This window comes from Panthera onca, chromosome C1 (genome assembly GCF_046562875.1).
Source record: "Panthera onca isolate mPanOnc1 chromosome C1, mPanOnc1 haplotype 2, whole genome shotgun sequence".
Classification (NCBI taxonomy): domain Eukaryota; kingdom Metazoa; phylum Chordata; class Mammalia; order Carnivora; family Felidae; genus Panthera; species Panthera onca.
In genome coordinates this window covers 101,679,978-101,694,172 of record NC_138346.1, presented here as the reverse complement: position 1 = coordinate 101,694,172, position 14,195 = coordinate 101,679,978, and the positions used below count along the sequence as shown (strand labels likewise).

Below are 14,195 nucleotides of genomic sequence, written 5' to 3'. Positions count from 1 at the left end.
TTTGGAAAACTGATAGCATCAACTGCAGCCGACCCAGTAACTCCATTCTTAGGGACATACTCAAAAGAAATGAATGCACAGGTCCACCAAAAGACATGTTCAAGAATATTCAGAGAAACGCTATTCATATTATCCCTAAATTGGAAACATCCCAAATGCCCGCTAACAATAGGATGAATACAGTGATATATGCACACTATGGAATACTATAGACATATATTTGGAATGAGTGAACTGGAAATGCAAGCCAGGGTATGAACAGATCTCACAAACAGATGTTGGGCAAAAGAAATCAGACACGAAAGAGCATGTAGTATGTGATTTTATTTGTATACAGTCAAAAACAGATAAAACTGATCTCTGGTATTAGAAGTCAGAATAGTGGCTTTTTCTAGGGTAGGAACAGTGGCTAGAAGGGTGCAGGAAGGGGACTTTCAGGGTACTGAAACTGTTCTGCTCTTAATCTGCCTACTGGTTATGTGAGTGTGCTTAATTAAGTTGTTAAAATTGAGTTGTCTACTTATGATTATGCACATTTCTAGAAGTATGTGATACTTCATGAAAATTAAATAAAATACACCATAATAACAACAATAGCAACAAAACTAGGGCAGCTAAACCTTCTTCAAGATCGTCAGCAGTTGAGGAGGTGAAAAAAAGAACAGCTAGTACAAGTCCACTTGATTTTTTACTATGCGAGCATCAGTCCACTCAGCGCTGGGTCCAAACGAACCGTCTCTTTATTACCATGTTCCACTGCTGGTCTGGCCACTTTTGCACCTGCTCTGTGGGTTCAGGACATCTCAAACTCATGGCTGCTTTGCCTTTGAGAGTGGCACGTTAGAAATGGGAGACAGGAATCACTACGACATGTTAAGTATTTACTGTGTGCCAGACAAGAGATTTAGTTAATGTCATTTTATTGTCTCTCTCCAATAACCCTGTAAGAAAGGTGATTAATTTCTGCTTTACAGATTAAGAAAGTGATACATAGAAAGATTAATCCATTTGCCAAAAGGTATAGGAGGACTGACAGCCATGCTCATAATCAGCAGGCTTTCTGTATCTAAATCAGGTTACAACACAATGTTTGGATTGATGTCATGTCAATCTCACTTACGTAGCTTCGTGGACTTCTGAGCCTCGGCTCGCTTTGGTCCATGTATATGCCTGACCCTCAACATGTGTGCTGCCTATCTGGTTACTGATATCCTACCTGTTCCTGACCTCCAACAACAGCAAAACTCCAGACTCCTGGCTGGACAAGCAGGATCCCTGTGTGCTCCCAGACAACTTATTGGACACTCTGATCCAGACATTCATCTGGTGGCCTTTGTGGATTTGGCATAGATAAGGTCCAAGATGCCAAGAAAGAACCAGATAAACAGAGGTCATACCCTTAACAGTCTATGACCTTACAGGAAGCTCCAAGTTTAAAACTGCAAGTCTCTGTGGGGTTTTCATCCTTTATGGCTGAGTCCAGAGAGAAAGTTGACTGAGAGCTGAAGGACACCCCTTGACAAAATATTTTTAAAAAGAAAGGAAAGAAGGAAGGGGGAAGGAAAGAAGGAAAGAAAGAAATCAAGAAAGGAAAGGAAAGGAGGGAAGAAGGAAAGAAAGAAAAAAGTCAAGGGGTGCCTGGGTGGCTCAGTCGGTTAAGCGGCCGACTTCAGCTCAAGTCATGATCTCATGGCTCATGAGTTCGAGTCCCGCAGTGGGCTCTGTGCTGACAGCTTGGAGCCTGGAGCCTGCCTCGAATTCTGTGTCTCCCTCTCTCTCTGCCCCTCCCCAGCTTGCACTCTGTCTCTGTCTATCCCAAAAATGAATAAACGTTAAAAAAATTTTTTTTAAAAAAAAGAAAAAAGTCAAGTTCCTTAAGTGTTCCTGTTTTTGGCTTTTAGCTGCGTGGTATTTCAGGGATTTCTTGTTCTTAAAATCTGTTAGCAATCCCCAAATCTACAAACAGGCTTTAGAAGACGAGGGTAGGGAGAGTAGTGAGAAAGATTGTTTCAGAAGCAATCCCTCTGTGAGGAAAAGCCGAAACCTAAATTGGATACAGCTGAAAATATCTCAATCCTGCAAGATTAGTCTTGACACCAGCCCTGCAGCAGAAGCAGTCTGTGTGTTAAAGGAATTACTCCAAAGGTTTTTCCTCTCTTATTGCCCACTTGTTTTTCTGAAAAGCCGTCTTCTGAAGCCCTGTGTTTTACACTAATGCAAAGCCTTTGGGGTTATTGTCCTAAATGGATTCCAACAAGAGACATTTTGCTGGGGACCACGATCAAACAGGCCCCCTGGAATTTAGGCTGGCTCAAACCAGGGGGAAGCCTCAATACTCCAGGAATAGCCAGCCCCAGCCCAGGACTTCTGGGTGAGCAAGCACACACACACACACACACACACACACACACAAACTAAACAGGCCCAATCAAATCATTTCACCTCTTTGGGCCTTTAATGCTCTAATACCAAATCCCCCACCACTTTCTCTTTGAAGTCACTCCAAATTTCAGGGTTTTACAGGCAGAGATGATGTTTGCTGGGTCCTCATCCAAGCCAATGGAATAATCCACCCATTCTCATTCTCAAGCGTCTCCGTTCTCCCCTATGTGCATGTCTGTTTTTCAAATTTACAACCTGGTGGCAAGCTAAAATGGGCTTGAATGGAAAATGACAGAAGTGGCACTTCAGTGGACCAGGATGTTCGCTCTTACTTCCGAGAAATTCTAGCTCATCCTGGATGCCTTAAAACCAAGGGACCACGGGGCATCAACAAAGGAAGGGACAGTGTCTGGGGACTCAATCAAACTCAAATGCTTCCGCGGGGGTTAGTGCCCCCAAATGTCGGTTGATTTCTTCCATACGGCAAAAAAAAAAAAAAAAAAGGGAATTTAAATTCATAAAATTACCCAGAGCTAATCTGAACTCTCCTATTTGTTCCCGCCACCCGCAATTATCGGACTCCGCCAAGAGGCCTCTTCCTCGGGCCACTCTTCAGGAGAGTCCTATCATCTGTGGGCGTAATGGTCCCTTTTCAAGAGAAGTATTTCGTTTTAATAAAAATGTGTACCACCATATTTAATCAATCAGGCTGATTGACAACGGCAATAGTTGAGCCGTACAGCAGACGCTGCTGCTACCTCATTCTTATTCCAGTTTCATTTCTCAATCAAATCCATGTGTAAAAAACATAATGTGCTGCCAACACAATGTAATAAAACCTCAGCTGAAATGCACACCAGCACGACAGAAACTGATAACTCAAAGTACGGGAAAAGTTAGCTCCAGAAAAATCACTTCTGACACCCGCACATTCAAGTTTCATGGACAAGAGATGCATTGTCTCACTATAGCTAACATGAATGGGCCAGATTCATGGATTTGTCCTGAAACAGAAAATAATAATCTCTAAAGCAACATCTTCAAGAAGCTGGCGGAAGAATTCTTTTTAAACAGCCCAGAAATCATCCTTAAAATTGGCTGAGTTTGTTTGAGATGCGCCATTTGTGTCGTGGAGCAATAAATTAGTACTTGCACAGCATTTTTTTTTTTTATGGTGGTGCGGACTGGTTAAAGATGATGTATCACTGGTTGTCATAGATTGAACCAGCAGTTTGCGAGGTTAATGATTCATAGAGGAATAAAGGTAACCTAATTATAGCAGTACCAGAGACAGAGCCCAATTCCTATACTCAAATTCTGAACTCCAAATTTCAACGGGGGAATTGCATGTACCTCTGCAGCACTTTATTCTTCCAAAAGCCCCAGTTAGGGAGCAGACACTGAGTACCTGGAAAGGGGAATGGGCCCAGAGTCCAGAGACCTGTAAGGGTACTCAGTTGACTAGCGTCCTCCCAAAAATTCATGTCTACCCAGAACCTCAGCATGTGTGTGACCTTATTTGGAAATAGGGTCTTTGCAGATGGAATTAGCTATGACGAGGTCAGACTGGATTAAGGTGGGCTCTACATCCAATGGCTGGTGTCCTTGAAGAAGGCCAGGTAAAGACGAACACGTAGACACCCAAAGGAAAAACAGACGTGTGAAGACGGAGGCAGCAATTACAGTGATTCAGCTGTAAGCCAAGACGTTCCAAGGATTTCCAGCAACCACTAGAGAGTAGGAAGAGGTGAAGAATGCATTCCAGAACACAATAATGCCATTTGAATGATAATGTGGGAGTACTTTCCTCCAAGGAGTTCGCTTATAATTGGTCGCAATATGACCAAATAGTCTAAGTCATACAGGATTTGGCATCACAGAATGGTTATAGTCATAGGTGATATTTAGCAATGAAATGCCCGGAGTAACCAGAAAAAAACACTTTTTTCTCTTTTTTCCTTTTTTGAGTAATGGAGGGAGATTTTCAAGGTGGCGCTCAACGCGGGAGTTGTCCCTGCCCAAAGTTGGGGGAGTCTATAAAATCTTGCTGCAGCACCCCCAGGCACCAGAAGACGGCTCTGGACAGTTGCAGCAGGCAATGGCAGTTACAGAATTCACTCAGCACTGCGCATGACTGATCAGAGCAATCACAGCGAGAATTCTGGATCACGGCTGACTAATGCACTCTTGACCCAGGACTCAAGCGATTGCAGCCAGGTGAGAAGCCTGTACGGCAGCATATCAACCTTTACAGAAGGATGTAACCAGCCCCTCGTGAACTGCCCGCATCCATGTTGAATAAGAAGGAAAATTCAGGACAGGCACACTAGGAGCTACGCAGTGGTCTGTTCACTTCAGGATCCTGCTCTAGTTATAGCTGCATCTAGTTACTGCACACGAGTGCTTGTCTCAGGGTCTTTGTTAGTAAACTGTCCAGGGCTCCTCCACCACATGGGTTTGGTTCCTCTCAACCCCATATTTCCCCTGACTTTACGAAGTCCTAGAAAAGAAGCCTTTTGGATGTAGTGGAAGAAAACCACCTGGCCCACAGTCTTAATGATAACCACAGTCAAGACACCCACAGCTCAGGTAAGGAGAACTTTTATAGAAGAACTCAGCCAAAATGAGACCTCTTGCTGAGTTGGGGAGTAGAAATGTGATCCCCTGGAAGAGAGAACGGATCCATAGTTCATCAGGAAAATCCATAAATCTTCAAGTGATCCATAGTCCCTTTATACACTGACTGATCACCCAGAAAATCATAGATATATTTTGATATTACGTGGACTTATGTTCTCCCACCTCAAAAAGACGTATGCATAACACGCTTTTACTCAGCTGGGCACTGACTAGGGCACTTGGATTTCCTCAGAAATCTGACAGTGTTCATTGTCATCAATCCCTTTCTGGACTAGAACTATGCTCAGTGCGCCAGCTATCAGCTTGCCTCAACTCTTTCCTAGAACCAACAGGAAGCAAATGAGTCAGTGTATGAAGAGCCTTGAGTTCACAAACCAGCAGAATTTTGAAATATATTTTGGTTGCCCAATGCCCAAGGGCTGATACCAGGTGATACCAGGTCTTCCAGCATCCAACTTTTTGGGTCCCACAGACCTGTTATTCAGGGCACAGGCAATCCCTGTGGATATAGGACACATTTTAACACGACTTTGGTTAGCATTCATTTGCCACTCTCAGCCCTCAGGTTCTTGAACCGTGACAACCATCAGCACACACACTTCCCTCACCCACCCACCCATACACACTATGTTTAGAAATGCCTGGAATCATTTTGCTGGCCCCTTTGCCCCCCTAGTGATCAGATTTGCCTTTGCGTATCGTCCTGTGGCCCACATTTCAGGACCTAGACTACTCTAACCATAGCCTTTGATTGTCAAGAGGTAGCTGGTGTGAGAAGACTCTGCCTCCACATCCCACTTGCCTAAACTTTTGGCAACCCTAAAGGGGTGCCCAGATCTCCAGAGGAACAGCCCAAGAAACTCTGTCCCAGCTGAGTTTTAGCAGGAAGAGAGAAGGTCTGATTCAGCAGGCAAATAAAAGCTAGATCCAGAGGCTTAACAAATAGTTCAGGTTAGAACAGGACCAAGGACCATAACCACACTGAAAAGGCCAGAACACCAGGTGACCGGTGACCTCCTGAACAAATACAACCAGGGTGCTTCCTACCTTTCACCTCCCTGCAAGAAGCTGGCGTGTGAGTAGGACACAGGCACGCAGAAGACTCGCTCTGCATCCCCGTTCAGAAGCATGCATGATGGTTGTGCCCTGCCACACAGAGATTGGCTGGGGAGCCCACCATTGGTCTAGCAGAATTTTGTCAAACACAGGTGAAGGGGAGAAGGCTATGGTCACACTGCTGGGCTGGGATGCCGGCACCAAATCAGCTTGTCTATCATCTTGGTCAACAGGCTTGGCTTCCTCATATATGAAAGAGAAGTTGTCCAAGTAAAATTGTGAGGTGGAGGAACTCAGCACGGGTTCTTGACAGACCCAATAATGCACTTCAGCTCTGTCATCTCCTAGCTGAGTGACTTGGAAAAAACAAAATTTCTGAGTTATAGTTTCCTCATCTGTAAAAACGGGGGTCATAACCCAACAGAATGACCCATGCGTGCGAAGTTTCTGGTTTTCATAGTAGGCACTTATTACTGACATCTGTCATTATTATGCACCTCACAGTAATCATTATCCTAAACAGCAGAGAACACAATGCATAGTGGGAGGTTATAAAGCAGTGAGCTTCATTTCATACGCTGGCATGAGCGTCATCCTCTTTATATTGGGCGCCTTGGAAAAGTGTACGCTTGTTCGAAAGCTTCTGCAATTGTTTACAATAAAATAAAGAAAAGAAAAGTAAAGTAAAATAAAATAAAATAAAATAAAATAAAATAAAATAAAATAAAGTAAAATAAACAGGGGCGCCTGGCTGGCTCAGTGGGAAGAGCTTGTGACTCTTGATCGTTGTGAGTTCGAGCCCCACTTTGGTGTAGAGATTACTTAAATAAGTACAACTTAAAAAAAAAGCAAATAAACACAAAGAACCTCCTCTTTGGGAGCTTTTATTCATAATCCATTTATTACCCCATTTGAGATCTGCCTTATCATATGGTTTTGACTACAAAAATAATATATTGTTCATTCTGATCTAAGAAATACATACAAAGTTGTATTGGGCTTTTTTGAAAAAATAAAATACACCTTCAAAGGCCAAAGATTTCCCCCACTGAGGAAACCAAATAAGACTGGAAAGAAGACAGGAAGGAAGGAAGGAAGGAAGGAAGGAAGGAAGGAAGGAAGGAAGGGAGGAAGGGAGGGAGGGAGGGAGGGGAACAGGACCAAAGGGAAGTTCAAACCAGAACCCCCCAAATTTTCATCAGTGAGTATCCTCAGAATAAGTGTATAATTTTCAGGACAACTGTTTTAAACGTCAATACATTTATTTACATTCATTTAAAAAGTCAGTCTGTTTGCATTAATATCTACACCTCTAAAAGAATGTATCAAAACATAGGATGTACAAATGTATAAATCATTCCATTTATTTTTTTACTGAACATACATATTATCCACTTCCTTTTACTGACTTTTAATTAACGGTTAAGTCATTCATTTGTTTGTTCATTCATTCGTTTATTGGTTCAACAGATATTTATTGAAGACCTACTATGTCACCCACAATGCAACACTGCAAAGTAAAAGTTCAGATAAATAACTTCCAGCTGGGAAGATTTCTTCATCAAAAATATCTCCTATTATTTTTTCCATAAAATGACTTTGAAGTTTTAAAGGCATCACAGTCAAAGCCTTTAGGTGACAGACACTCTGTGAGGGCATGCCATGGACTGCCTAATTGATATTTCAGAGGCTTCTACTTTAAGATGGTGAACTGAGGCCAAGAATTTGCCTTCCCTCCTTCCTGAGATCCTTTCGAAATGATAGAAAGGAATTTTTTAATGATAAAATCAATAATAGTGAAGAGAATAGGAGGGGTGCCATCTTTGAAGAAATTTCGACAGATCTCAGGAAGACAGAACGTATTTGGCAGAAGGTCAGTACGTCAACAGATAAACCAAGTGGAGGTGTCTTCAGCCCAGAGTACATGAGGTGAGTGACAATGGGGGAGACAGTGGAGAAAGGACTACATCTTATAGGCAGGACTCCAGGCTTAACCCAAGCCCCCAAAAATCAAGTTTTCCCTCTGAAGAAATTCATTATTTTGTTTAGTGTGAGTATTGACATCCTAAAGTAAGGTTTTCTTGTTCAGGAATACCCTGGAGAGAAGCTTGCCAGTTGATATGACAAGCCCCCCTACGCAGAAACTGACAGCATTTCTTTCTTCATTCTTAAAAATGAGCTGACACCTAAATATGAACAAAAATTTAAAGGAAAAAGATAAACAAACACATCATAAAATGGCATTCCTATTTATTCATTCTTAAAAATTAATGGACAACTAAGGAAGAACAGATACTTGTGTGTGGGGGGGGGGGGGAGAATAGAAAGGCACACCGTAAGAGATAGAATTCAAGAAAACAAAGACTTGAACAGACATTATATCCAGAAGGGAAAACCAGGAAACAAGGATTTTTTTTTCTTTTAATAAAAATGAGAAAACAGTAACTATTTCTGGGAAATTAAATTGCCAAAATAAAAACTAAAATACTTTAATAGAAAGATTAGATGATGTAATTGAGGAAATTTCCCATAACACTGAGCGAAATGACAAGGGAAGGAACTGATAAGAGAATAAGAGGCATGGAAGCTAAATCCAGGAGGTTCAATAGCCCATTAAGAGAAATTCAGAGACAATAAAATAATTCCGAGAGCTAAAGGGAAACACAAATATTGATCAGAATTAATTAGAAGACCAAGCCCTTGGCACACCATGGTGAAATACCAAATCACCGAGGATAGTGTTCCTGAGATTATGGCAGGGGTGGAGGGCAGTGTAAACCAAGAACCATAAGGGAATTTGAATCACAACGGATCAGACTTCTCATTAACATTGAAGATGCTGCAAGACACTCACGTAAAGGCTTCATGGGGCACCTGACTGGCTCAGTTGGTTGAGTGTCCAACTTTGGCTCAGGTCATGATCTCATGATTCATGAGTTAGAGCCCCACGTCAGGCTCACGGCTGTCAGCACAGAGTCGGCTTTGGATCCTCTGTACCCCCTCTCTCTCTGCTCCTCCCCCACTTGTGCTCTCTCTCTATCAAAAATAAATAAAACATTTTTAAAAATTGAAATAAAGGCTTCAGAATATGAAGGTAAAATTATGTTGGACCTAGACTTCCATGCCCAGCTTAAAAATGAGAGAAAGAACATTGTTTTCAGATCTTCACATGTTTGGAAGATTTTGCCTCATGTCTCCATTTTCTAAAGAATTTTACCTATGGATGTGCTCCCAAAAAAGAGAGCAGTGAGGGGTGAGTGGGCAAAACCAAGAAAGGGAGAACTGTGGAAAATGGGAAATTATAGAGCTAACCAGGATTCCAGTGAAAAGAAGCCCCTGTTACAAAGTCAACCACAGGTCTTGAAAGCAACTGGAAAAAGTCACCAAATTTCAAGAATATTGTCTTAAAGAGGAAAACGGAAAAGGATTCTAAGAGTGTAATTAGACAAATTCTAAGAAATAATGAAGAGCTGGATGATATTTGGAATATAGTAAGAATATGTGTCTTCATCTTTATAAGAAAAAAAATCAAAACTTGAAGAAGTAAAATTTGTACAGAATAGGGGTGCCTGGGTGGCTCGGTCTGTGAAGCGTCCAACTCTCAGTTTCGGCTCAGGTCATGATCTCAGAGCTTGTGGTATCGAACCCTACATCAGGCTCTGGGCTGATAGCGCGGAACCTGCTTGGGATTCTCTCTTCCTCTATCTCTATCCCTCCTCCCCTCACTCTCTCTCTCTCTCTCGCAAAATAAATGAACATTTTAAAATATTGTACAAAATAGTTATGGTCTAAATGGAAAACCACCCAAATTAAAGTAAGTTTAAGAGGGGGGGAAAGTACATTTGACCTGATGCTAGGGTGCTTCCCTTTGACTAGCAAGGCACCATGACATTGGACCTAGAAAAGACAAAATACATGCTAATGGGAAAAAGACTGTTTTTTCAACATGTGGTGTCAGGAAAACTGAACAGCTACATGTTAAAGAATAAACTGGACTACTTTCTTACACCAGACACAGAAATAAACTTAAAATGGATTAAAGATCTAAACGTGAGACCTAAAACCATAAAAATCCTAGAAGACAGCATAGGCAGAAATTTCTCTGACATCTGCCATAGCAACATCTTTCTAGATTTGTCTCCTGAGGCAAGGGAAATAAAAGCAAAAATAAACCATTGGGACTACATCAAGATAAAAAGCTTCTGCACAGCAAAGGAAATAATCAACAAAACTAAAAGGCAGCCTACTGAATGGGAGAAGATATTTGCAAATGATATATCTGATAAAGGGCTAGTATCCAAAATTTATAAAGGATATGACTCAACACCCAAAAAACAAATAGTCCAATTAAAAATGGGCAGAAGACATGAACAGACATTTCTCCAAAGAAAACATACAGATGGCCAACAGACACATGAAAAGGTGCTCAACATCACTGATCATCAGAGTAATACAAACCAAAACTCCAGTGAGATATCACCTCACACCAGTCAGGATGGTTAAAATAAAAACATAAGAAATAACAAGGACTGGTGGGGATGTGGAGAAAAAGGAACCCTCTTACACTGTTGGTGGGAATGCAGAACTGGTACAGCCACTGTGAAAATGGTATGGAGAGTCTCAAAAAGTTAGAAACATAACTACCCAATGATCCACCAATTGCACTACTGGGTATTGACCCGCAAAATACAAAAACACTAATTCAAAGGGATACATGTACCCCTATGTTTATTGCAGCACTATTTGTAATAGCCAAATTATGGAAGCAGCCCAAGTGTTCATTGATAGATGAATGGATAAAGGATATATCTATATATAGAGATAGATGATAGATAGATAGATAGATAGATAGATAGATGTCTCTATATAATGGAATATTATTCAGGCATAAAAAAAGAATGAAATCTTGCCAGTTGCAACAACATGGTTTAAGCTAGAGAGTATGATGCTAACTGAAATGAGTCAAACAGAGAAAGACAAATATCATATTTCACTTGTATCTGTAACTTAGGAAACAAAACAAATAAGCAAAGGAAAAAGGTGGGGGAGTGCTAGGGAGAGAAGAACCAAGGTTCAGAGTCTTAACTCTAGAGGACAAACTGATGGTTCCCAGAGGGGAGGTGGATGGGGGATGGGTGAAATAGGTGATGGAGATTAAGGACAGCACTCGTTGTGATGAGCACGGGGTGTCGTATGGAAGTGTTGAATCATTATACTGTACACCTAAAAGTAATATAGCTCTATATGTTAACTATACTGGAAGTAAAAGGAAAAAAACTTAAAAAAAAAAAAAAAAGAGAAAATGCATGCTGCTTAGTTCTGCACTAAACAAAATTGACATAACGTAAATGGTGATTACTGGCTTTCAGTTTTTAGAAACATTGGTAGACAAAGCATAGAAAACTGAGTAGTTGCAAAACAGAATGTAATCATTATCTAGAGTGATGATGTAAAAAATACAGATACAGCTGTACAGAAGCAGGGAGGGGAAAAGAGGGAAGCCTTGAGAAGGAAAGGTCTTCATTTTGCAAAAACGAAAGGTTAAGAGACAAAATTGAAAGCAATGGAACAAGAAACAGAAGCCTAAGTATATGTTATTTAGGGGCGCCTGGACGGCTCAGTCGGTTAAGGGCCGGACTCTTGATTTTGGCTCAGGTCAATGCTCTCATGGTCGTGGCTCTGTGCTGAACACAGAGCCTGCTTGGGATTCTCTCTCTCCCTCTCTCCCTTTCTCCCAAAATAAATATATAAACTTTAAAAGCACAAAACACTTCAAAAGTGATGTTCCCTTTAAAATAAAAATGGACATATAATTTAAACCTATATGGCAACCAGTAGAGGAAGCTAAAAATCTTACTATAACTATCAAAACTTGGAATGATCGAGGGAGGAGAGGAAGGGGCGATGTGAGAGAAATTCTCATCCAGCCCAGCAGGAGGCATAGTGTCTTGAGTCCATAGAGCCCGAAAAGTGGCCCTGGCATGTTATTTTGAGGTATTGGAACAACTCACTTTAAGGTAAAACCAGAAAGGGTTTCGAAGTTCTTGCCTCTATGTATTGGGTGGGGGGCAAGGAGCGTTTGGGGAAAGGATTTTCATTCTCATCATAACTGTTTTCTGACTTGTTCATTAGTACTACATGATAAATATTTTTCAGAATTAAAAACCACAAGCTTCACATCAGGGCTTCAGGCAGCGGCCTGGCAGGAAACAGGTGGCACACTCACCCTGAGCCATTGAGCAGAGCTTCCCAGGACTATTTGTAATTATGTGGGCAGGGAACACACAGAGACCTGTGGCCTGACAGCCGTGGGCTGTCTTTACCAGCCCACAACCCCAAAGGGTTGGGGGCGCCTGCCGAACCTGGTAGATAGTATGGAGAGGGCTGTGAAATCGCGATTTGTAACAAGAAATATATATTTGGACTTTGTCCCCACTTCTGGCACAAAACTCCTAAAACGTTGGGAATTTAAGTGGTAAGAGCAGGGCAGGTGTCCTGATTGTCACAACAAGCCCCTCTCAACCCTTTCAACCACACCTGAGTTATGCTAATGAGGTGACTTGTGGACAGACCTTGAGGATGACGGGCCAGTTACCAGGAGAGCCAGCTGTTTGATTAGAAGGTTGGAACTTTCAGTTCCACCCCACTGACCTGTGTGGGGAGAGGGGCACCCGGAGGTCAATTGCCAATGGCCAATGATTGAACCGATCACATAAGGAAACCTCCATACAACCCCAAAAGGTCAGGTTTGGAGAGCTTCCAGGTGGGTGAACTTGTGGATCACGGAAGCTCCACACCCCTGTCCCTGCACCTCACTCTACGCATCTCTTCAATCTGGCTGTTCCTGAATTATATAATTTATAATAAACTGCAATCTAGTAAGTAAAATGTTTCTCTGAGTTTCTCTGAGTGAGTCGCCCTAGCAAATTAATCAAACCCAATAAGAAGGTTGTTGGAACCTCTGGCCTATAGTGGATGGGTAAGCAGCACAGACAATGGCCTGGACTTCCTGTTAGCGACTGACGTAGAAGGAGGGGACAGGCGGCCTTATAGGACTGAGCCCTTATCCTGTGGGATCTGATGCTATCTCAGGAAATAGTCAGAATTCAGGTGAATTGCTGGATAATTGCTTGGTGTTGGGGGGTGGCGGGAAATGCACGTTGGCATTGGTGTCAGAATCTAGGACCGTGTGGCAAGAGCTGAGGTCTTTGACAGAAGACACAGCCACCCCGTGATGACCACATAAGAGGGGGCCAAGGAAATCAATAACTCTCTTATTCTCCTTTTACCTCCCTCGTCTCCCGTGGGTGCTTCTTATTGGCCAAACCCAGCCAAAATCCAGAACTGTACTGTCCAGGACAGGAGCCAATAGGCATATGTAACTATTTAAACTAATTAAACTTTAAAATCGAGGTCCTTAGCCATATTAGTCACACTTCAGGTGCTCAATAGCCACATATGGCTAGTGGCTCTCATACTGGACAGCTCAGACACAGAGTATTTCCATCATCCCAAAGTTCTACTTGGACAAGCTTGATAAAGGGCAAGGGAGAGCCACTGTGCATGACGGTCAGCCTCTTGGGCACAGAGCAGGTAAGGAAGGCTGCGGACTGGATCTGGAGGGAGACACAGGGGATACAGAGCATGTTCAACATTTACAAAAGCATGTCTCACAAGATACTCTGAAAACTATAATAAAATTGGGGGGGGGCAGTTGATGGTCGTATAAATTTGACAAACTCTATACACTGTTTTGTTCCCTTGAAGACTCAAGATATATATCAGCCTAGTAACAGCTGTGAGAAATCCTGGAAATGTGTTTAACACTGTTTAAAAGCAGGTGTTTTCTGAACTCTTTTGGCTACGAAATCTTTTTTTTTTTTTTTAATGGAATGAGTTACAACACCTTTCACAAAGTTCTTTTTTGTACTGGATATTTATCATTTCGGGGCTTCCAAGATCCTGTCGACCCTCCTTGTTTGGGGTGGAGGATCCCAAAAGAGATAAGAAGGTTGGATCCATCTGCCCAACACAGGAAGCTGACCAGTGGCTGAGAGGCCTTCTACCAAGAGACCCAGGGGAGACCATCAGATACCCCCACCCAAGCAGCAGTTGCA

At 42.1% G+C, this 14,195-nt stretch overlaps 1 protein-coding gene across 1 annotated transcript in view; it reads right to left on the bottom strand.

Annotated features, from left to right (window-relative positions):
• Positions 1-311: 311 nt before the first annotated feature.
• Positions 312-14,195, bottom strand: part of INSIG2 (insulin induced gene 2) — a 56,337-nt gene continuing 42,453 nt past the window's right edge. Inside the window, exon 6 of the mRNA XM_060625752.3 lies at positions 312-2,855. Coding sequence (XP_060481735.1) covers positions 2,829-2,855 — 27 coding nt within the window. The 3' untranslated portion in view covers positions 312-2,828. The remainder of the gene's footprint in view (positions 2,856-14,195) is intronic.